General features: G+C 58.1%; 1 protein-coding gene across 1 annotated transcript in view; it reads right to left on the bottom strand.

Annotated features, from left to right (window-relative positions):
* LOC308232642 (latent-transforming growth factor beta-binding protein 3-like) overlaps positions 1 to 21,391 on the bottom strand; it is a gene marked incomplete at both ends in the record, with an annotated part of 32,069 nt that extends 10,678 nt beyond the window's left edge. The window contains 9 exons of the mRNA XM_080639873.1: positions 2,210 to 2,401; positions 3,426 to 3,563; positions 5,775 to 5,903; positions 6,823 to 6,906; positions 8,596 to 8,763; positions 13,159 to 13,287; positions 15,011 to 15,130; positions 20,257 to 20,379; positions 21,272 to 21,391. Coding sequence (XP_080495999.1) covers positions 2,210 to 2,401; positions 3,426 to 3,563; positions 5,775 to 5,903; positions 6,823 to 6,906; positions 8,596 to 8,763; positions 13,159 to 13,287; positions 15,011 to 15,130; positions 20,257 to 20,379; positions 21,272 to 21,391 — 1,203 coding nt within the window. The remainder of the gene's footprint in view (positions 1 to 2,209; positions 2,402 to 3,425; positions 3,564 to 5,774; positions 5,904 to 6,822; positions 6,907 to 8,595; positions 8,764 to 13,158; positions 13,288 to 15,010; positions 15,131 to 20,256; positions 20,380 to 21,271) is intronic.
* Between the last annotated feature and the right edge of the window lie 5,004 nt (positions 21,392 to 26,395).

Below are 26,395 nucleotides of genomic sequence, written 5' to 3'. Positions count from 1 at the left end.
TGCCCCATAGAGTTCCCATTGCCCATAGAGCCCCCCATGCCCCATAGAGCCCCCATTGCCCATAGAGCCCCCATGCCCCATAGAGCTCCCATTGCCCATAGAGCCCCCCATGCCCCATAGCCCCCCATTGCCCATAGAGCCCCCATTGCTCATAGAGCTCCCATTGCCCATAGAGCCCCCATGCCCCATAGAGCCCCCATTGCCCATAGAGCCCCCATTGCCCATAGAGCTCCCATTGCCCATAGAGCCCCCATGCCCCATAGAGCCCCCATTGCCCATAGAGCTCCCATTGCCCATAGAGCCCCCATTGCCCATAGAGCCCCCATTGCCCATAGAGCCCCCCATGCCCCATAGAGCTCCCATTGCCCATAGAGCCCCCATGCCCCATAGAGCTCCCATTGCCCATAGAGCCCCCATTGCCCATAGAGCCCTCATTGCCCATAGAGCTCCCATTGCCCATAGAGCCCCCATTGCCCATAGAGCTCCCATTCCCCATAGAGCCCCCCATGCCCCATAGAGCCCCCATTGCCCATAGAGCCCCCCATTGCCCATAGAGCTCCCATTGCCCATAGAGCCCCCATGCCCCATAGCCCCCCATTGCTCATAGAGCCCCCCATTGCCCATAGAGCCCCCATTGCCCATAGAGCCCCCCATTGCCCATAGAGCCCCCCATGCCCCATAGAGCTCCCATTGCCCATAGAGCCCCCATTGCCCCATAGCCCCCATTGCCCATAGAGCCCCCATTGCCCATAGAGCTCCCATTGCCCATAGAGCCCCCCATGCCCCATAGAGCCCCCATTGCCCATAGAGCCCCCATTGCCCATAGAGCTCCCATTGCCCATAGAGCCCCCCATTGCCCATAGAGCCCCCATTGCCCATAGAGCCCCCATTGCCCATAGAGCTCCCATTGCCCATAGAGCCCCCCATTGCCCATAGAGCTCCCATTGCCCATAGAGCCCCCATTGCCCATAGAGCCCCCCATTGCCCATAGAGCCCCCATTGCCCATAGAGCTCCCATTGCCCATAGAGCCCCCCATGCCCCATAGCCCCCCATTGCCCATAGAGCTCCCATTGCCCATAGAGCCCCCATTGCCCATAGAGCCCCCCATGCCCCATAGAGCCCCCATTGCCCATAGAGCCCCCATTGCCCATAGAGCCCCCATTGCCCATAGAGCCCCCATTGCCCCATAGCCCCCATTGCCCATAGAGCCCCCATTGCCCATAGAGCCCCCCATTGCCCATAGAGCCCCCATTGCCCCATAGCCCCCATTGCCCATAGAGCCCCCATTGCCCATAGAGCCCCCATTGCCCCATAGCCCCCATTGCCCCATAGAGCTCCCATTGCCCATAGAGCCCCCCATTGCCCATAGAGCTCCCATTGCCCATAGAGCCCTCATTGCCCATAGAGCCCCCATTGCCCATAGAGCCCCCCATTGCCCATAGAGCCCCCATTGCCCCATAGCCCCCATTGCCCATAGAGCCCCCCATTGCCCATAGAGCTCCCATTGCCCATAGAGCCCCCCATGCCCCATAGAGCTCCCATTGCCCATAGAGCCCCCCATTGCCCATAGAGCTCCCATTGCCCATAGAGCCCCCCATGCCCCATAGAGCCCCCATTGCCCATAGAGCCCCCATTGCCCATAGAGCCCCCCATGCCCCATAGAGCCCCCATTGCCCATAGAGCCCCCCATTGCCCATAGAGCCCCCCATGCCCCATAGAGCTCCCATTGCCCATAGAGCCCCCATTGCCCATAGAGCCCCCCATTGCCCATAGAGCTCCCATTGCCCATAGAGCCCCCATTGCCCATAGAGCCCCCCATGCCCCATAGAGCTCCCATTGCCCATAGAGCCCCCATTGCCCCATAGCCCCCATTGCCCATAGAGCCCCCATTGCCCATAGAGCTCCCATTGCCCATAGAGCCCCCATTGCCCCATAGCCCCCATTGCCCATAGAGCCCCCATTGCCCATAGAGCTCCCATTGCCCATAGAGCCCCCCATGCCCCATAGAGCCCCCATTGCCCATAGAGCCCCCATTGCCCATAGAGCTCCCATTGCCCATAGAGCCCCCCATGCCCCATAGAGCCCCCCATTGCCCATAGAGCTCCCATTGCCCATAGAGCCCCCATTGCCCCATAGAGCTCCCATTGCCCATAGAGCCCCCATTGCCCCATAGCCCCCATTGCCCCCGTTCCCCCCAGCCCCGCTCACCCGCGCCGCGGGGGGGGCAGGCCCTGCAGCGCCGCCCCCAGCCCGCCCCCCCCCGGCAGCAGCACTCCTCCATGGCCATTGGCCCCGCCCCCAGCGCCGCTCCGCACACCCCGTCCTCCCCCCGCCGCTGCCAGCACACGTCCCGCCGCGCCGCCAGGGGGCGCTCCGCGGGCACCGCCGCCGGGGGGCGCTCTGCAAGGAAGGGGCGAGCGGGGCTCAGTGGGGCTCAGTGGGGGTCAATGAGGCTCAATGGGGGTCAATGGGGGTCAATGGGGTCTCAATGGGGGTCAATGGGGCTCAATGGGGGCCAATGGGGGTCAATGGGGTCTCAATGGGGCTCAATGGGGGTCAATGGGGGTCAATGAGGCTCAATGGGGGTCAATGGGGTCTCAATGGGGGTCAATGGGGGTCAATGAGGCACAATGGGGGTCAATGGGGGTCAATGGGGCTCAATGGGGGTCAATGGGGCTCAATGGGGGCCAATGGGGGTCAATGGGGTCTCAATGGGGCTCAATGGGGGTCAATGGGTCTCAATGGGTCTCAATGGGGATCAATGGGTCTCAATGGGTCTCAATGGGGATCAATGGGGCTCAACGGGGCTCAATGGGGTCAATGGGTCTCAATGGGGATCAATGGGTCTCAATGGGTCTCAATGGGGCTCTATGGGTCTCTATGGGTCTCACTGGGTCTCAATGGGGTTCTATGGGTCTCTACGGGTCTCTACGGGTCTCTACGGGTCTCTATGGGGTCTCTATGGGTTTCACTGGGTCTCACTGGGGCTCACTGGGTCTCACTGGGTCTCTATGGGTCTCTATGGGTCTCTATGGGTCTCTATGGGTCTCTATGGGGCTCAATGGGGCTCACTGGGTCTCACTGGGGCTCAATGGGGCTCTATGGTCTCTATGGGTCTCTATGGGTCTCAATGGGTCTCTATGGGTCTCTATGGGTCTCTATGGGTCTCTATGGGTCTCACTGGGGCTCAATGGGGCTCACTGGGTCTCACTGGGGCTCAATGGGGCTCACTGGGTCTCACTGGGTCTCAATGGGGCTCACTGGGTCTCACTGGGTCTCACTGGGGCTCAATGGGGCTCACTGGGTCTCTATGGGGCTCTATGGGTCTCACTGGGTCTCTATGGGGCTCAATGGGGCTCGCACCCCTCCCCTGGGGCCCACACCGGCTCCCCCCGGGCTCGTTCTCCCCTTGCCCCCCTCTGACCGTGCTCGGGGGGGGGCAGGCAGCGGCGCTGGGGGGGGTGGTAGCGGGTGCCGGGGGGGCAGGAGCAGCGGAACGAGCCCCGCGTGTTCTCACAGGCCCCGTCCACGCAGTTCGACTCGTCCAGGCACTCGTCCACGTCTGCGGGCGGCGGAGACAACAGAGCCCCATGGACCCATAGCCCCATAGTGCCCCATAGCCCCCATAGCCCCATAGCCCCATAGCCCCATAGCCCCATAGCCCCATAGCCCCATAGCCCCCATAGCCCCATAGCCCCATAGTGCCCCATAGCCCCCATAGCCCCATAGCCCCATAGCCCCATAGCCCCCATAGCCCCATAGCCCCATAGCCCCATAACCCCCATAGCCCCATAGCCCCATAGTGCCCCATAGCCCCCATAGCCCCATAGCCCCATAGCCCCCATAGCCCCCATAGCCCCCATAACCCCCATAGCCCCCATAGCCCCATAGCCCCATAGCCCCCATAGCCCCCATAGCCCCCATAGCCCCCATAACCCCCATAGCCCCCATAACCCCCATAGCCCCCATAGCCCCATAGCCCCATAACCCCCATAGCCCCATAGCCCCATAGCCCCATAGCCCCCATAGCCCCCATAGCCCCCATAGCCCCCATAACCCCCATAGCCCCCATAACCCCCATAGCCCCCATAGCCCCCATAACCCCCATAGCCCCCATAACCCCCATAGCCCCCATAGCCCCCATAACCCCCATAGCCCCCATAACCCCCATAGCCCCCATAGCCCCCATAACCCCCATAGCCCCATAGCCCCATAGCCCCATAGCCCCCATAGCCCCCATAACCCCCATAACCCCCATAGCCACCATAGCCCCCATAGCCCCATAGCCCCATAGCCCCCATAACCCCCATAGCCCCATAGCCCCCATAGCCCCCATAACCCCCATAACCCCCATAGCCCCCATAGCCCCCATAACCCCCATAGCCCCATAGCCCCATAGCCCCCATAGCCCCCATAGCCCCCATAACCCCCATAACCCCCATAGCCCCCATAGCCCCCATAGCCCCCATAACCCCCATAGCCCCCATAGCCCCCATAACCCCCATAACCCCCATAGCCCCCATAGCCCCCATAACCCCCATAGCCCCATAGCCCCATAGCCCCATAGCCCCCATAGCCCCCATAACCCCCATAACCCCCATAGCCCCCATAGCCCCCATAGCCCCATAGCCCCATAGCCCCCATAACCCCCATAGCCCCATAGCCCCCATAGCCCCCATAACCCCCATAACCCCCATAGCCCCCATAGCCCCCATAACCCCCATAGCCCCATAGCCCCATAGCCCCCATAGCCCCCATAGCCCCCATAGCCCCCATAACCCCCATAACCCCCATAGCCCCCATAGCCCCCATAGCCCCCATAACCCCCATAGCCCCCATAACCCCCATAACCCCCATAGCCCCCATAGCCCCCATAACCCCCATAACCCCCATAGCCCCATAGCCCCATAGCCCCCATAGCCCCCATAGCCCCCATAACCCCCATAACCCCCATAGCCCCCATAGCCCCCATAACCCCCATAGCCCCATAGCCCCCATAGCCCCCATAGCCCCCATAACCCCCATAACCCCCATAGCCCCCATAGCCCCCATAACCCCCATAGCCCCCATAGCCCCCATAACCCCCATAACCCCCATAGCCCCCATAGCCCCCATAACCCCCATAGCCCCCATAGCCCCCATAGCCCCCATAACCCCCATAGCCCCCATAGCCCCCATAACCCCCATAACCCCCATAGCCCCCATAGCCCCCATAGCCCCCATAGCCCCATAGCCCCCATAGCCCCCATAACCCCCATAACCCCCATAACCCCCATAGCCCCCATAACCCCCATAACCCCCATAGCCCCCATAGCCCCCATAGCCCCCATAGCCCCCATAGCCCCATAGCCCCCATAGCCCCCATAGCCCCCATAACCCCCATAACCCCCATAGCCCCCATAACCCCCATAGCCCCCATAGCCCCCATAACCCCCATAACCCCCATAGCCCCCATAGCCCCCATAGCCCCCATAGCCCCATAGCCCCCATAGCCCCCATAGCCCCCATAACCCCCATAACCCCCATAGCCCCCATAACCCCCATAGCCCCCATAACCCCCATAGCCCCCATAGCCCCCATAGCCCCATAGCCCCCATAGCCCCCATAACCCCCATAGCCCCCATAGCCCCCATAGCCCCCATAGCCCCCATAGCCCCATAGCCCCCATAGCCCCCATAACCCCCATAACCCCCATAGCCCCCATAGCCCCCATAACCCCCATAGCCCCATAGCCCCACAGCCCCACAACCTCCCGCGCCCCCTGCCCGCGCACCCAGGCACTGCAGGACGCCGCTGTCGTAGTCGAAGCCCTGCTTGCAGTAGCACTCGTAGCCCGGCTGCGTGTTCACGCACTTCCCGTCCTTGCAGATCTCGGGCCCGAAGAGCCCGCACTCATCGATGTCTGCGGGGGGCTTGGGTCAGAGCCGCCGTGGGGCAGGGACCCCATGGACCCCACAGAGCGCCCCCACCCCACAGAGCGCCCCCACCCCATGGACCCCACAGAGCGCCCCCACCCCACAGAGCGCCCCCACCCCATAGACCCCATAGAGCGCCCCCACCCCATGGACCCCAGAGAGCGCCCCCACCCCATAGACCCCATAGAGCGCCCCCACCCCATAGACCCCATAGAGCGCCCCCACCCCATGGACCCCAGAGAGCGCCCCCACCCCATAGACCCCATAGAGCGCCCCCACCCCATAGACCCCATAGAGCGCCCCCACCCCATGGACCCCATAGAGCGCCCCCACCCCATGGACCCCAGAGAGCGCCCCCACCCCATGGACCCCAGAGAGCGCCCCCACCCCATGGACCCCACAGAGCGCCCCCACCCCATGGACCCCATAGAGCGCCCCCACCCCATGGACCCCAGAGAGCGCCCCCACCCCATGGACCCCAGAGAGCGCCCCCACCCCATGGACCCCACAGAGCGCCCCCACCCCATGGACCCCACAGAGCGCCCCCACCCCACAGAGCGCCCCCACCCCACAGAGCGCCCCCACCCCATGGACCCCATAGAGCGCCCCCACCCCATGGACCCCACAGAGCGCCCCCACCCCATGGACCCCAGAGAGCGCCCCCACCCCATGGACCCTCCCCACCCTCCCCCCCCCCAGGAGGGAACCCCCAAGAACAGGAACCCCCCAATGGGACCCCCAGGAGAGCATTGGGGGGGGGGGGGGAGGGGAGGGGACAGCGCCCCCCCAAGAGGACCCCAGGGGGTGGGAGACGGGGGGGGGGGGCGGGGGCTCAGTTCCGGGGGTCCCGGGGGGGGGTTCCCGGGGGGGGTCCCGGGGGGGTCCCGGGGGGGGCGGGGCTCTCACCGCGGTGCGCGGGGACCCCGAAGTCGAGGCCGTTCTCGTCCTGGATGAAGCCTTTCCCATCCGGACACAGCGCCAGGAACTCGGCTGGGGGGGGGCCGGGGGGGGGGGGGGGGGGGCTGCAGCCGAACCTGAGCCCGACCCCACATGGGGGTCCCGGACCCACTGCGGCCCCCCCCGGACCCACTGCGGGACCCCCCGGACCCACTGCGACCCCCCCGGACCCACTGCGGGACCCCCCGGACCCACTGCGGGACCCCCGGACCCACTGCGACCCCCCCGGACCCACTGCGGGACCCCCCGGATCCACTGCGGGACCCCCCGGACCCACTGCGGCCCCCCCGGACCCACTGCGACCCCCCCGGACCCACTGCGGGACCCCCCGGATCCACTGCGGGACCCCCCGGCCCTATCCTAGAGCCCCTTCAAGGAGGGGATGCAGCCGGGAGAACCCCACATGGGGACCCCCAATCCTCCCATAGCCTGCCCCACACCTGCCCCACACCTGCCCCACACCTGCCCCACACCTGCCCCATAGCCTGCCCCACACCTGCCCCACACCTGCCCCACACCTGCCCCATAGCCTGCCCCACACCTGCCCCATAGCCTGCCCCATAGCCTGCCCCACACCTGCCCCATAGCCTGCCCCACACCTGCCCCACACCTGCCCCATAGCCTGCCCCACATCTGCCCCACACCTGCCCCATAGCCTGCCCCATAGCCTGCCCCACACCTGCCCCATAGCCTGCCGCATAGCCTGCCCCACACCTGCCTCATAGCCTGCCCCATAGCCTGCCCCACACCTGCCCCACACCTGCCCCACACCTGCCCCACATCTGCCCCACACCTGCCCCACACCTGCCTCACACCTGCCCCATAGCCTGCCCCACGATCTGGCCCACACCTGCCCCATAGCCTGCCCCACACCTGCCCCATAGCCTGCCCCATAGCCTGCCCCACACCTGCCCCACACCTGCCCCACACCTGCCCCACACCTGCCTCACACCTGCCCCACAGCCTGCCCCACGATCTGCCCCACACCTGCCCCATAGCCTGCCCCACACCTGCCCCATAGCCTGCCCCATAGCCTGCCCAACACCTGCCCCACACCTGCCTCACACCTGCCCCATAGCCTGCCCCACAGCCTGCCCCACGATCTGCCCCACACCTGCCCCATAGCCTGCCCCATAGCCTGACCCACGGCCCGACCCACACCTGCCCCATAGCCTGCCCCACACCTGCCCCATAGCCTGCCCCACGACCTGCCTCACACCTGCCCCATAGCCTGCCCCACACCTGTCCCACACCTGCCCCATAGCCTGCCCCACACCTGCCCCATAGCCTGCCCCACTGCCCGTCCCACATCTGCCCCATAGCCTGCCTCACACCTGCCCCACACCTGCCTCACACCTGCCCCACACCTGCCCCATAGCCTGCCCCACGATCTGCCCCACACCTGCCCCATAGCCTGCCCCATAGCACACCCCTTAACGCGCCCCATAGCACACCCCATAGCCCGCCCCATAGCGTGACCCATAGCGCCCCATAGCCCGCCTCATAGCACACCCCATAGCCCACGCCATAGCCCGCCCCATAGCGTGACCCATAGCGCCCCATAGCCCACCCCATAGCACACCCCATAGCGCCCCATAGCGCCCCATAGTACACCACATAGCGCCCCATAGCACACCCCCTAGCGCCCCATAGCCCACCCCATAGCACCCCATAGCACCCCCTAGCCCACCCCCTAGCGCCCCCTAGCGGCCGCGGCCGTACCCGAGGAGGGCAGCGGGCAGGGGAACACCTCGCACTGGTCGCCCCAGCCGGCGCCCAGCGAGCAGCAGCACTCGCCCCGCGTCACGTTGGTGCCCAGCACCGAGTCGCAGAACACGGAGTCCTCCAGGCTCAGGTAACAGAGCTTGCGCGGGGCGGGGGGCGCCCGCACTGAGCCCCCGTCAGCACCGGCCAGGGGGACCCCAGGGACACCCACAGAGAGCACAGAGCCCATAGAGCCCATAGAGACCAGAGAGACCAGAGAGACCAGAGAGACCAGAGAGACCCATAGAGACCATAGAGCCCATAGAGACCACAGAGACCATAGAGACCATAGAGCCCATAGAGACCCATAGAGACCATAGAGCCCATAGAGACCATAGAGACCCATAGAGACCATAGAGACCATAGAGACCCATAGAGACCATAGAGCCCATAGAGACCATAGAGACCATAGAGACCAGAGAGACCATAGAGACCAGAGACACCATAGAGACCAGAGAGACCATAGAGACCCATAGAGACCATAGAGACCAGAGAGACCAGAGAGACCATAGAGACCAGAGAGACCCATAGAGACCATAGAGACCCATAGAGACCATAGAGACCATAGAGACCCATAGAGACCCATAGAGACCCATAGAGACCATAGAGACCATAGAGACCATAGAGACCAGAGAGACCATAGAGACCCATAGAGACCATAGAGACCATAGAGACCATAGAGACCCATAGAGACCATAGAGACCATAGAGACCATAGAGACCCATAGAGACCCATAGAGACCCATAGAGACCATAGAGACCAGAGAGACCATAGAGACCAGAGAGACCATAGAGACCCATAGAGACCATAGAGACCATAGAGACCATAGAGACCCATAGAGACCATAGAGACCATAGAGACCCATAGAGAGACCATAGAGACCATAGAGACCATAGAGACCCATAGAGACCATAGAGACCATAGAGACCCATAGAGACCCATAGAGACCATAGAGACCCATAGAGACCATAGAGACCATAGAGACCATAGAGACCAGAGAGACCAGAGAGACCCATAGAGACCATAGAGACCCATAGAGACCATAGAGACCATAGAGACCCATAGAGACCCATAGAGACCCAGAGAGACCATAGAGACCAGAGAGACCATAGAGACCCATAGAGACCATAGAGACCCATAGAGACCATAGAGACCAGAGAGACCATAGAGACCAGAGAGACCCATAGAGACCATAGAGACCCATAGAGACCATAGAGACCATAGAGACCCATAGAGACCCATAGAGACCCATAGAGACCATAGAGACCAGAGAGACCATAGAGACCAGAGAGACCATAGAGACCCATAGAGACCATAGAGACCATAGAGACCATAGAGACCCATAGAGACCATAGAGACCATAGAGACCATAGAGACCATAGAGACCCATAGAGACCATAGAGACCCATAGAGACCATAGACACCATAGAGACCAGAGAGACCATAGAGACCATAGAGACCCATAGAGACCCATAGAACCCATAGAGACCCATAGAGACCCATAGAGACCATAGAGACCATAGAGACCAGAGAGACCAGAGAGACCCATAGAGACCATAGAGACCATAGAGACCCATAGAGACCATAGAGACCCATAGAGACCACAGAGACCAGAGAGACCATAGAGACCATAGAGACCAGAGAGACCATAGAGACCATAGAGACCATAGAGACCAGAGAGACCCATAGAGACCATAGAGACCCATAGAGACCATAGAGCCCATAGAGACCATAGAGACCAGAGAGACCATAGAGACCAGAGAGACCAGAGAGACCCATAGAGACCAGAGAGACCATAGAGACCATAGAGACCATAGAGACCATAGAGACCCATAGAGACCATAGAGACCAGAGAGACCCATAGAGACCCATAGAGACCAGAGAGACCCATAGAGACCCATAGAGACCCATAGAGCCCATAGAGACCAGAGAGACCATAGAGACCATAGAGACCAGAGAGACCATAGAGACCATAGAGACCATAGAGACCATAGAGACCCATAGAGACCCATAGAGACCAGAGAGACCCATAGAGCCCATAGAGACCAGAGAGACCATAGAGACCCATAGAGACCCATAGAGCCCAGAGAGACCAGAGAGACCATAGAGACCCATAGAGACCCATAGAGACCAGAGAGACCCATAGAGCCCATAGAGACCATAGAGACCATAGAGACCCATAGAGCCCATAGAGCCCATAGAGCCCATAGAGACCCATAGAGACCCATAGAGACCATAGAGACCATAGAGACCCATAGAGACCATAGAGACCATAGAGCCCATAGAGCCCATAGAGACCCATAGAGACCCATAGAGACCATAGAGACCATAGAGACCCATAGAGACCATAGAGACCATAGAGCCCATAGAGCCCATAGAGACCCATAGAGACCCATAGAGACCATAGAGACCCATAGAGACCCATAGAGACCCATAGAGACCATAGAGACCATAGAGACCCATAGAGACCCATAGAGACCATAGAGACCATAGAGACCCATAGAGACCATAGAGACCATAGAGACCCATAGAGACCATAGAGACCCATAGAGACCATAGAGCCCCATGGAGACCATAGAGACCATAGAGACCCATAGAGACCCATAGAGACCATAGAGACCATAGAAACCCATAGAGACCATAGAGACCATAGAGACCCATAGAGACCAGAGAGACCCATAGAGACCCATAGAGACCATAGAGACCCATAGAGACCCATAGAGACCATAGAGACCCATAGAGACCCATAGAGACCCATAGAGACCATAGAGACCATAGAGACCCATAGAGACCCATAGAGACCATAGAGACCATAGAGACCCATAGAGACCCATAGAGACCCATAGAGACCATAGAGACCATAGAGACCCATAGAGACCCATAGAGACCATAGAGACCCATAGAGACCCATAGAGACCCATAGAGACCCATAGAGACCATAGAGACCATAGAAACCCATAGAGACCATAGAGACCATAGAGACCATAGAGACCCATAGAGACCCATAGAGACCCATAGAGACCAGAGAGACCCATAGAGACCAGAGAGACCAGAGAGACCCATAGAGACCCATAGAGACCATAGAGACCATAGAGACCCATAGAGACCCATAGAGACCATAGAGACCATAGAGCCCATAGAGACCCATAGAGCCCATAGAGCCCATAGAGACCCATAGAGACCCATAGAGCCCATAGAGCCCATAGAGACCCATAGAGCCCATAGAGCCCATAGAGACCCATAGAGCCCATAGAGACCATAGAGACCATAGAGATTCATAGAGACCCAGAGAGACCCATAGAGACCAGAGAGACCAGAGAGACCCATAGAGACCCATAGAGACCATAGAGACCATAGAGCCCATAGAGACCCATAGAGCCCATAGAGACCATAGAGACCCATAGAGACCATAGAGACCATAGAGACCCATAGAGCCCATAGAGACCATAGAGACCATAGAGACCCATAGAGACCATAGAGACCATAGAGACCCATGGAGACCATAGAGACCATAGAGACCATAGAGACCATAGAGACCCATAGAGACCATAGAGACCCATAGAGACGCATAGAGACCCATAGAGACCATAGAGACCATAGAGACCCATAGAGACCATAGAGACCATAGAGACCATAGAGACCCATAGAGACCATAGAGACCCATAGAGACCCATAGAGACCATAGAGACCAGAGAGACCATAGAGACTCATAGAGACCCATAGAGACCATAGAGACCATAGAGACCATAGAGACCATAGAGACCCTTAGAGACCATAGAGACCATAGAGACCATAGAGAGAGACCCATGGAGACCCCGTTGACACCCCACAGACATCCATTAAAACCCCAGGGACTCCCCAGTGCCCCCATACCCCTTTGGGCACCCCAGACCTCCTGGTGAGCCCCAATAGCACCAGGGACCCCCCCAAGCCCATAGCTCCATTGCCCCCATTGCCCCCATTGCCCCCATTGCCCCCATTACCCCCATTACCCCCATTCCCCCATTGCCCCCATTGCCCCCATTGCCCCCATTGCCCCCATTACCCCCATTGCCCCCATTGCCCCCATTGCCCCCATTACCCCCATTGCCCCCATTGCCCCCATTACCCCCATTGCCCCCCATTACCCCCATTACCCCCATTGCCCCCCATTGCCCCCATTACCCCCATTACCCCCATTCCCCCCATTCCCCCCATTGCCCCCATTGCCCCCATTACCCCCATTGCCCCCATTCCCCCATTGCCCCCATTACCCCCATTGCCCCCATTGCCCCCATTCCCCCCATTGCCCCCATTGCCCCCATTGCCCCCATTGCCCCCATTACCCCCATTCCCCCATTGCCCCCATTGCCCCCATTGCCCCCATTGCCCCCATTACCCCCATTGCCCCCATTGCCCCCATTGCCCCCATTACCCCCATTGCCCCCATTGCCCCCATTGCCCCCATTACCCCCATTGCCCCCATTGCCCCCATTACCCCCATTGCCCCCATTGCCCCCATTGCCCCACTGCCCCACGCACCGGTGCAGCCGCGCTGGTCGGGTGTGGGGCTGTAGCCGGGGGGGCAGCGGCAGGCGAAGGAGCCCTCGAGGTTGGTGCAGGCGCCGTGGGGGGCGCAGAGCCCCGGGTCCAGCGCGCACTCATCAATGTCTGCACGTGGGGCTGGGGTGAGGCTGGGGCAGCGCGCATCGCACCCCTGGGCCCAGAGACACCCATAGACACCCATGGACCCCATAGCCCCCATAGACACCCATTGACCCCATAGCCCCCATAGACACCCATGGACCCCATAGCCCCCATAGACACCCATGGACCCCAGAGACACCCATTGCCCACCATAGCCCCATAGACACCCATTGACCCCATAGACACCCACTGCCCACCATAGCCCCATAGACACCCATTGACCCCATAGCCCCCATAGACACCCATGGACCCCAGAGACACCCATTGCCCACCATAGCCCCATAGACACCCATTGACCCCATAGACACCCACTGCCCACCATAGCCCCATAGACACCCATGGACCCCATAGCCCCATAGACACCCATGGACCCCATAGACACCCACTGCCCACCATAGCCCCATAGACACCCATGGACCCCATAGCCCCCATAGACACCCATGGACCCCAGAGACACCCATTGCCCACCATAGCCCCATAGACACCCATTGACCCCATAGACACCCACTGCCCACCATAGCCCCATAGACACCCATGGACCCCATAGCCCCATAGACACCCATGGACCCCATAGACACCCACTGCCCACCATAGCCCCATAGACACCCATGGACCCCATAGCCCCCATAGACACCCATGGACCCCAGAGACACCCATTGCCCACCATAGCCCCATAGACACCCATTGACCCCATAGACACCCACTGCCCACCATAGCCCCATAGACACCCATTGACCCCATAGCCCCCATAGACACTCATGGACCCCATAGACACCCATGGACCCCAGAGACACCCATTGCCCACCATAGCCCCATAGACACCCATTGACCCCATAGACACCCACTGCCCACCATAGCCCCATAGACACCCATTGACCCCATAGCCCCCATAGACACCCATTGACCCCATAGACACCCATGGACCCCAGAGACACCCATTGCCCACCATAGCCCCATAGACACCCATTGACCCCATAGACACCCACTGCCCACCATAGCCCCATAGACACCCATTGACCCCATAGCCCCCATAGACACCCATGGACCCCATAGACACCCATGGACCCCATAGCCCCCATAGACACCCATGGACCCCATAGACACCCATGGACCCCAGAGACACCCATGGGCCCCATAGCCCCCATAGACACCCATTGACCCCATAGCCCCCATAGACACCCATGGACCCCATAGACACCCATTGCCCACCATAGCCCCCATAGACACCCATGGACCCCATAGACACCCATGGACCCCAGAGACACCCATGGGCCCCATAGCCCCCATAGACACCCATAGCCCCCATAGACACCCATGGACCCCAGAGACACCCATTGCCCACCATAGCCCCATAGACACCCACTGGCCCCATAGACCCCAACACCTCCCATCGGCCCCATTGGCCCCATAGACCCCAACACCTCCCATTGCCCCCATTGGCCCCATAGACCCCAACACCTCCCATCGCCCCCATTGGCCCCATAGACCCCAACACCTCCCATCGGCCCCATTGGCCCCATAGACCCCAACACCTCCCATTGCCCCCATTGGCCCCATAGACCCCAACACCTCCCATCGCCCCCATTGGCCCCATAGACCCCAACACCTCCCATCGCCCCCATTGGCCCCATAGACCCCAACACCTCCCATCGCCCCATAGCCCCCCATAGCCCCCCATAGCCCCCACCCTGGCAGGTGCGGCCGTGCCGCAGCGTGAACCCGGCCCGGCAGAGGCACCGGAAGGAGCCGGGGGTGTTCACGCACTCCCCCCCAACGCACGCGGCCGCGAACTCGCACTCGTCGATGTCTGTGGGGAGATGGGGGTCGCAGAGAGCCCCATGGAGACCATAGAGACCATAGAGACCATAGAGACCAGAGAGACCATAGAGACCAGAGAGACCATAGAGACCCATAGAGACCATAGAGACCATAGAGACCATAGAGACCATAGAGCCCCATGGAGACCATAGAGACCATAGAGACCATAGAGACCAGAGAGACCATAGAGACCAGAGAGACCATAGAGACCCATAGAGACCATAGAGACCATAGAGACCATAGAGACCCATAGAGACCATAGAGACCATAGAGACCCATAGAGACCATAGAGACCATAGAGACCCATAGAGACCATAGAGACCAGAGAGACCATAGAGACCATAGAGACCATAGAGACCCATAGAGACCCATAGAGACCATAGAGACCATAGAGACCCATAGAGACCATAGAGACCCATAGAGACCATAGAGACCATAGAGACCAGAGAGCCCCATAGAGACCATAGAGACCCATAGAGACCATAGAGACCATAGAGACCATAGAGACCCATAGAGACCATAGAGACCATAGAGACCCATAGAGACCCATAGAGACCAGAGAGCCCCATAGAGACCATAGAGACCCATAGAGACCATAGAGACCATAGAGACCATAGAGACCATAGAGACCCATAGAGACCCATAGAGACCATAGAGACCCATAGAGACCATAGAGACCCATAGAGACCATAGAGACCAGAGAGACCATAGAGACCATAGAGACCATAGAGACCCATAGAGACCAGAGAGCCCCATAGAGACCCATAGAGACCATAGAGACCAGAGAGACCAGAGAGACCATAGAGACCATAGAGACCATAGAGACCCATAGAGACCATAGAGACCATAGAGACCCATAGAGACCCATAGAGACCATAGAGACCATAGAGACCCATAGAGACCAGAGAGACCATAGAGACCATAGAGACCATAGAGACCCATAGAGACCATAGAGACCAGAGAGCCCCATAGAGACCCATAGAGACCATAGAGACCAGAGAGACCATAGAGACCATAGAGACCATAGAGACCATAGAGACCATAGAGACTCATAGAGACCATAGAGACCATAGAGACCCATAGAGACCATAGAGACCATAGAGACCATAGAGACCAGAGAGACCATAGAGACCATAGAGACCCATAGAGACCATAGAGACCATAGAGACCATAGAGACCCCATAGAGACCATAGAGACCATAGAGACCTATAGAGACCCATAGAGACCATAGAGACCCATAGAGACCATAGAGACCATAGAGACCCCATAGAGACCATAGAGACCATAGAGACCTATAGAGACCATAGAGACCATAGAGACCATAGAGACCATAGAGACCCATAGAGACCATAGAGACCATAGAGACCATAGAGACCCCATAGAGACCATAGAGACCATAGAGACCTATAGAGACTCATAGAGACCATAGAGACCATAGAGACCCATAGAGACCCATAGAGACCATAGAGACCATAGAGACCCCATAGAGACCATAGAGACCTATAGGGACCCCATAGAGACCATAGAGACCATAGAGACCCATAGAGACCATAGAGACCCATAGAGACCCATAGAGCCCATAGAGACCATAGAGCCCATAGAGACCATAGAGACCATAGAGACCCATAGAGACCATAGAGACCCATAGAGACCCATAGAGACCATAGAGACCCATAGAGACCATAGAGACCATAGAGACCATAGAGACCCATAGAGACCATAGAGACCATAGAGACCATAGAGACCCATAGAGACCAGAGAGACCCATAGAGACCATAGAGACCCATAGAGACCCATAGAGACCATAGAGACCATAGAGACCCATAGAGACCCCATACAGACCCATAGAGACCATAGAGACCCATAGAGCCCCATAGAGACCATAGAGACCATAGAGACCATAGAGACCCATAGAGCCCCATAGAGACCATAGAGACCATAGAGACCAGAGAGACCCATAGAGCCCCATAGAGACCATAGAGACCATAGAGACCATAGAGACCATAGAGACCCATAGAGACCAGAGAGACCCATAGAGACCATAGAGACCCATAGAGATCCATAGAGACCATAGAGACCATGGAGACCCATAGAGACCCCATACAGACCCATAGAGACCATAGAGACCCATAGAGCCCCATAGAGCCCATAGAGACCATAGAGCCCATAGAGACCATAGAGAACATAGAGACCATAGAGACCCATAGAGACCATAGAGACCATAGAGACCCATAGAGACCCATAGAGACCAGAGAGACCATAGAGACCCATAGAGACCATAGAGACCATAGAGACCATAGAGACCATAGAGACCCATAGAGACCCATAGAGACCATAGAGCCCATAGAGACCATAGAGACCATAGAGACCATAGAGACCATAGAGACCCATAGAGACCCATAGAGACCATAGAGACCCCATACAGACCCATAGAGACCATAGAGACCCATAGAGACCCCATACAGACCCATAGAGACCATAGAGACCCATAGAGCCCCATAGAGACCATAGAGACCATAGAGACCATAGAGACCCATAGAGCCCCATAGAGACCATAGAGACCATAGAGACAAGAGAGACCCATAGAGCCCCATAGAGACCATAGAGACCATAGAGACCCATAGAGACCATAGAGACCATAGAGACCATAGAGACCCATAGAGCCCCATAGAGACCATAGAGACCACAGAGACCCATAGAGACCCATAGAGCCCATAGAGACCCATAGAGCCCATAGAGACCATAGAGACCATAGAGCCCTTAGAGACCATACAGACCATAGAGCCCCATAAAGACCATAGAGACCCATAGAGACCATAGAGACCCATAGAGACCCATAGAGCCCATAGAGACCATAGAGACTCATAGAGACCCATAGAGACCATAGAGACCATAGAGACCATAGAGACCCATAGAGACCATAGAGACCAGAGAGACCCATAGACACCCATAGAGCCCTACAGAACCCCATAGACCCCCCAGACTCCCCATAGAGGCCCATAGACCCCCCCGACCTCTATAGACCACAGACCCCCCAGACCCCTACAGACGCCCCCAGACCCACACAGCCCCCTTATAGACCCCTGTAGCTACCCATTGACCCCCATGCCCTATAGCTCCCCATAGACCCCCATGCCCTATAGCTCCCCATAGACCCCCATGCCCTATAGCTCCCCATAGACCCCATGTCCTATAGCTCCCCATAGACCCCATGCCCTATAGCTCCCCATAGACCCCATGCCCTATAGCTCCCCATAGACCCCCATGCCCTATAGCTCCCCATAGACCCCCATGCCCTATAGCTCCCCATAGACCCCATGCCCTATAGCTCCCCATTGACCCCATGCCCTATAGCTCCCCATAGACCCCATGTCCTATAGCTCCCCATAGACCCCATGTCCTATAGCTCCTCATAGACACCATGCCCTATAGCTCCCCATAGACCCCATGTCCTATAGCTCCTCATAGACCCCATGCCCTATAGCTCCTCATAGACCCCATGCCCTATAGCTCCCCATTGACCCCATGCCCTATAGCTCCCCATTGACCCCATGCCCTATAGCTCCCCATTGACCCCATGTCCTATAGCTCCCCATAGACCCCATGTCCTATAGCTCCTCATAGACCCCATGCCCTATAGCTCCTCATAGACCCCATGCCCTATAGCTCCCCATTGACCCCATGCCCTATAGCTCCTCATAGACCCCATGCCCTATAGCTCCCCATAGACCCCATGTCCTATAGCTCCCCATAGACCCCATGCCCTATAGCTCCTCATAGACACCATGCCCTATAGCTCCCCATAGACCCCCATGCCCTATAGCTCCCCATAGACCCCCATGCCCTATAGCTCCCCATAGACCCCATGCCCTATAGCTCCTCATAGACCCCATGCCCTATAGCTCCCCATTGACCCCATGCCCTATAGCTCCTCATAGACCCCATGCCCTATAGCTCCCCATAGACCCCATGCCCTATAGCTCCTCATAGACCCCATGCCCTATAGCTCCCCATTAACCCCATGCCCTATAGCTCCCCATAGACCCCCATGCCCTATAGCTCCCCATAGACCCCATGCCCTATAGCTCCCCATAGCCCCCCATGCCCTATAGCTCCCCATAGACCCCCATGCCCTATAGCTCCCCATAGACCCCATGCCCTATAGCTCCCCATTGACCCCATGTCCTATAGCTCCCCATAGCCCCCCATGCCCTATAGCCCCCATAGCCCCCCACAGCCCCCTATAGCCCCCATAGCCCCCCATGCCCTATAGCCCCCATAGCCCCCCACAGCCCCCTATAGCCCCCCATGCCCCATAGCCCCATAGCCCCCCATAGCCCCCTATAGCCCCCATAGCCCCCCATGCCCTATAGCCCCCATAGCCCCATAGCCCCTTATAGTCCCCCATGCCCCATAGCCCCCCATAGCCCCCTATAGCCCCCATAGCCCCCCATGCCCTATAGCCTCCATAGCCCCATAGCCCCTTATAGTCCCCCATGCCCCATAGCCCCCTATAGCCCCCTATAGCCCCCATAGCCCCCCATGCCCTATAGCCCCCATAGCCCCATAGCCCCTTATAGTCCCCCATGCCCCATAGCCCCCTATAGCCCCCTATAGCCCCCATAGTCCCCCATGCCCCATAGCCCCCTATAGCCCCCTATAGCCCCCTATAGCCCCCATAGCCCCCCATGCCCTATAGCCCCCATAGCCCCATAGCCCCTTATAGTCCCCCATGCCCCATAGCCCCCTATAGCCCCCTATAGCCCCCATAGCCCCCCATGCCCTATAGCCCCCATAGCCCCATAGCCCCTTATAGTCCCCCATGCCCCATAGCCCCCTATAGCCCCCTATAGCCCCCATAGTCCCCCATGCCCCATAGCCCCCCATAGCCCCCTATAGCCCCCTATAGCCCCCATAGCCCCCCATGCCCTATAGCCCCCATAGCCCCATAGCCCCTTATAGTCCCCCATGCCCCATAGCCCCCTATAGCCCCCTATAGCCCCCATAGCCCCCCATGCCCTATAGCCCCCATAGCCCCATAGCCCCTTATAGTCCCCCATGCCCCATAGCCCCCTATAGCCCCCATAGCCCCCGATGCCCCCAGCCCCGGGTACCCTGGCAGCGGGGGGGGTCCGTGGCCGGCTGCAGCCCGGGGGGGCACTGGCACTTGAAGGAGCCGGGGGTGTTGATGCAGAGGCCGCTGGGGCAGAGCCCCCCCCCCTCGCACTCGTTCACATCTGGGGGACCCCATCAGCGGGCACGGGGGGGCAAAGGGGGGGTCCCCAAAGGGGGGGGTCCCAAAGGGGGGGGTCACAAAGGGGGGGTCCCCAAAGGCGGGGGTCCCAAAGGGGGGGTCCCAAAGCGGGGTCCCCAAAGGGGGGGTCCCAAAAGGGGGGTCCCCAAAGGGGGGTCCCAAAGGGGGATCCCAAAGGGGGGGTCCCAAAAGGGGGGTCCCCAAAGGGGGGTCCCAAAGGGGGATCCCAAAGGGGGGTCCCAAAAGGGGGGTCCCCAAAGGGGGATCCCAAAGGGGGGTTCCCAAAGGGGGGTCCCAAAAGGGGGGTCCCCAAAGGGGGGTCCCCAAAGGGGGATCCCAAAGGGGGAGTCCCAAAGGGGGGGGTCCCAAAGGGGGGTCCCAAAAGGGGGGTCCCCAAAGGGGGGTCCCAAAAGGGGGTCGCAAAGGGGGGTCCCAAAAGGGGGGTCCCAAAGGGGGATCCCAAAGGGGGGTCCCAAAGGGGGGTCCCAAAGGGGGATTCCAAAGGGGGGTCCCAAAGGGGGGTCCCAAAAGGGGGATCCCAAAGGGGGGTCCCCAAAGGGGGGTCCCAAAGGGGGATCCCAAAGGGGGGTCCCAAAAGGGGGGTCCCCAAAGGGGGGTCCCAAAAGGGGGTCACAAAGGGGGGTCCCAAAGGGGGGTCCCAAAAGGGGGGTCCCCAAAGGGGGGTCCCAAAAGGGGGTCACAAAGGGGGGTCCCAAAGGGGGGTCCCAAAGGGGGATCCCAAAGGGGGGTCCCAAAAGGGGGGTCCCAAAGGGGGGTCCCAAAGGGGGGTTCCCAAAGGGGGGTCCCAAGGGGGGTCCCAAAAGGGGGGTCCCAAGGGGGGGTCCCAAGGGGGGTCGGGCCGGGGGGGCTCGCACCGATGCAGGCTCCGTTGTGGCCGCGGTAGCCGGGGGGGCAGGGGCTGCACAGGAACCCCCCCGGGTGGTTCTCACATTTGCCCTCGGGGCAGGTCCCGGCCTCCAGGCACTCGTTGATGTCTGGGGGGGGGGGGAAACGGTGAGACCCCCGGTACCCAACTATGGGGGCTCAGCCCTGCCCCTGCTGCCCTCAGATCCACAACTTCCCATACCCCATACCCCATACCCCATACCCCATATCCCATACCCCATACCCCATACCCCATATCCCATACCCCATACCCCATACCCATACCCCATACCCCCATACCCCATACCCCATACCCATACCCCATACCCCATACCCCATATCCCATACCCCATACCCCATACCCCATATCCCATACCCCATATCCCAATCCCATACCCCATACCCCATATCCCATACCCCATACCCCCATACCCCCATATCCCATACCCCATACCCATATCCCATACCCCCACATCCCATACCCCCATACCCCATATCCCATACCCCATACCCCAACCCCATACCCCATACCCCATATCCCATATCCCATACCCCACATCCCATACCCCCATACCCCATACCCCATACCCCATACCCCACACCCATATCCCAAACCCCATACCCCCATACCCCAACCCCATACCCCACACCCATATCCCATACCCCATACCCAAACCCCATACCCCATACCCCATACCCCCACACCCATACCCCATACCCCATACCCCATACCCCACACCCCATACCCCATACCCATACCCATATCCCATACCCACCCCATACCCCCACACCCATACCCATACCCCATATCCCCATACCCCATACCCCCATACCCCATACCCCATACCCCATACCCCATACCCCATACCCCATACCCATACCCCATACCCCATACCCATACCCCATACCCCAACCCCAACCCAACCCCATACCCCATATCCCATACCCCATACCCCAACACCCCATATCCCATACCCCAAACCCCATACCCCACACCCCATACCCCAAACCCATATCCCATACCCCATACCCCCATACCCAAACCCATACCCCATACCCCATATCCCATACCCCATACCCACCCATACCCCATACCCATACCCCAACCACCCATACCCATACCCCATACCCCATAACCCATATCCCATACCCCAACCCATACCCCATACCCCATACCCCCATACCCCCCATACCCCCATATCCCATACCCCATACCCATACCCCATACCCATACCACCCATATCCCATACCCCATACCCCATACCCCATACCCCATATCCCATATCCCATACCCCATATCCCATACCCCATATCCCATACCCCATACCCATACCCCATACCCCATACCCCATACCCCATACCCATACCCCATACCCATACCCATACCCCATACCCATACCCCATAACCATACCCCATACCCCATACCCATACCCCATACCCCATACCCCATACCCCATACCCCATACCCCATATCCCATATCCCATACCCCCATATCCCCATACCCCCATACCCCATATCCCATAACCCATATCCCATACCCCATACCCCATACCCCATATCCCATACCCATACCCCATACCCCATACCCCCATATCCCATATCCCATACCCATACCCATATCCCATATCCACCCATACCCCATATCCCATACCCATACCCCATACCCCATACCCCATATCCCATACCCCATACCCATATCCCATACCCCCATATCCCATACCCCATACCCCATATCCCATACCCCATACCCCATACCCCATACCCATACCCATATCCCATACCCCCATATCCCATACCCCAAATCCCATATCCCATACCCCATACCCCATACCCCATATCCCATATCCCATACCCCATATCCCATACCCCATATCCCATACCCCATACCCCATATCCCATACCCATATCCCCTACCCATACCCCATACCCCATATCCCATATCCCATACCCCATACCCATACCCCATACCCCATATCCCATACCCCATACCCCATATCCCATACCCCATATCCCATACCCCATATCCCATACCTACCCATATCCCATACCCCATACCCCATATCCCATACCCCATATCCCCATACCCATACCCCATATCCCATACCCCATATCCCATACCCCATATCCCATACCCCATACCCCATATCCCATACCCCATATCCCATACCCCATATCCCATATCCCATACCCCATATCCCATACCCCATAACATACCCCATATCCCATATCCCATATCCCATACCCCATACCCCATATCCCATACCCATACCCCATACCCATATCCCATACCCCATACCCATACCCCATACCCATATCCCATATCCCATATCCCATACCCCATACCCCATACCCCATATCCCATATCCCATACCCCATACCCCATACCCCATATCCCATATCCCATATCCCATACCCCATATCCCATATCCCATATCCCATATCCCATACCCCATATCCCATACCCCATACCCCATACCCATACCCATACCCCATATCCCATACCCCATATCCCATATCCCATATCCCCATATCCCATATCCCATACCCATATCCCATACCCCATATCCCATACCCCATACCCCATATCCCATACCCCCATACCCCATACCCCATATCCCATACCCCCATATCCCATACCCCATATCCCATACCCCATATCCCATACCCCATATCCCATATCCCATACCCCATACCCCATACCCCATATCCCATATCCCATACCCCATATCCCATACCCCATATCCCATACCCCATACCCCATACCCCATACCCCATACCCCATATCCCATACCCATATCCCATACCCCATATCCCATATCCCATACCCCATATCCCATACCCCATACCCCATATCCCATATCCCATATCCCATATCCCATACCCCATACCCCATATCCCATATCCCATACCCCATATCCCATACCCCATACCCCATATCCCATACCCCATACCCCATATCCCCATACCCCATATCCCATATCCCATATCCCCATATCCCATACCCCATATCCCATACCCCATACCCCATATCCCATACCCCATATCCCATACCCCATATCCCATATCCCATACCCCATATCCCATACCCCATACCCCATATCCCATACCCCATATCCCGTACCCCATATCCCATACCCCATACCCCATATCCCATATCCCATATCCCATACCCCATACCCCATACCCCATATCCCATATCCCATACCCCATACCCCATACCCCATATCCCATATCCCATATCCCATACCCCATATCCCATACCCCATATCCCATATCCCATACCCCATATCCCATATCCCATACCCCATACCCATACCCCATATCCCATACCCCATATCCCATATCCCATATCCCATACCCCATATCCCATACCCCATATCCCATACCCCATATCCCATACCCCATACCCCATATCCCATACCCATACCCCATATCCCATACCCCATATCCCATATCCCATACCCCATATCCCATACCCCATATCCCATATCCCATACCCCATATCCCATATCCCATACCCCATATCCCATACCCCATATCCCATATCCCATACCCCATATCCCATACCCCATATCCCATATCCCATACCCCATATCCCATACCCATATCCCATATCCCATACCCCATATCCCATATCCCCATATCCCATACCCCATATCCCATATCCCATACCCCATATCCCATATCCCATATCCCATACCCCATACCCCATATCCCATACCCCATATCCCATACCCCATATCCCATACCCCATACCCCATATCCCATACCCCATATCCCATACCCCATATCCCATACCCCATACCCCATATCCCATACCCCATATCCCATACCCCATATCCCATACCCCATATCCCATATCCCATACCCCATATCCCATACCCCATATCCCATACCCCATACCCCATATCCCATACCCCATATCCCATATCCCATACCCCATATCCCATACCCCATATCCCATACCCCATACCCCATATCCCATATCCCATACCCCATACCCCATACCCCATATCCCATATCCCATATCCCATACCCCATATCCCATATCCCATATCCCATACCCATACCCCATATCCCATATCCCATACCCCATACCCCATATCCCATACCCCATATCCCATATCCCATACCCCATATCCCATACCCCATACCCCATATCCCATACCCCATATCCCATACCCCATATCCCATACCCCATATCCCATACCCCATACCCATATCCCATACCCCATACCCCATATCCCATACCCCATATCCCATATCCCATACCCCATATCCCATACCCCATATCCCCATATCCCATACCCCATATCCCATATCCCATACCCCATATCCCATACCCCATATCCCATACCCATACCCCATATCCCATACCCCATATCCCCATATCCCATACCCCATATCCCATATCCCATACCCCATATCCCATACCCCATATCCCATATCCCATACCCCATATCCCCATATCCCATATCCCATACCCCATACCCCATATCCCATATCCCATACTCCCATATCCCATACCCCATATCCCATATCCCATACCCCATACCCCATATCCCATACCCATACCCCATATCCCATACCCCATATCCCATACCCCATACCCCATATCCCATACCCCATATCCCATATCCCATACCCCATATCCCCATATCCCCATACCCATATCCACCCATACCCCATATCCCATACCCCATATCCCATATCCCATACCCCATACCCCATATCCCATATCCCATACCCCATACCCCATATCCCATACCCCATATCCCATACCCATACCCATATCCCATACCCCATACCCATACCCATATCCCATACCCCATATCCCCATATCCCATACCCCATATCCCATATCCCCATACCCCATATCCCATACCCCATACCCCATATCCCCATACCCCATACCCCATACCCCATACCCCATACCCCATACCCCATATCCCATATCCCATACCCCATATCCATACCCAATACCCCATATCCCATATCCCATATCCCATATCCCATACCCCATACCCCATATCCCATACCCCATACCCCATACCCCATACCCCATACCCCATATCCCATACCCCATATCCCATACCCCATATCCCATATCCC

Source organism: Psittacula echo (assembly GCF_963264785.1).
Source record: "Psittacula echo genome assembly, contig: SCAFFOLD_166, whole genome shotgun sequence".
NCBI classification, from domain to species: domain Eukaryota; kingdom Metazoa; phylum Chordata; class Aves; order Psittaciformes; family Psittacidae; genus Psittacula; species Psittacula echo.
The sequence above is the reverse complement of the archived record's forward strand: the minus strand, read 5'-3'. Positions and strand labels throughout refer to the sequence as shown.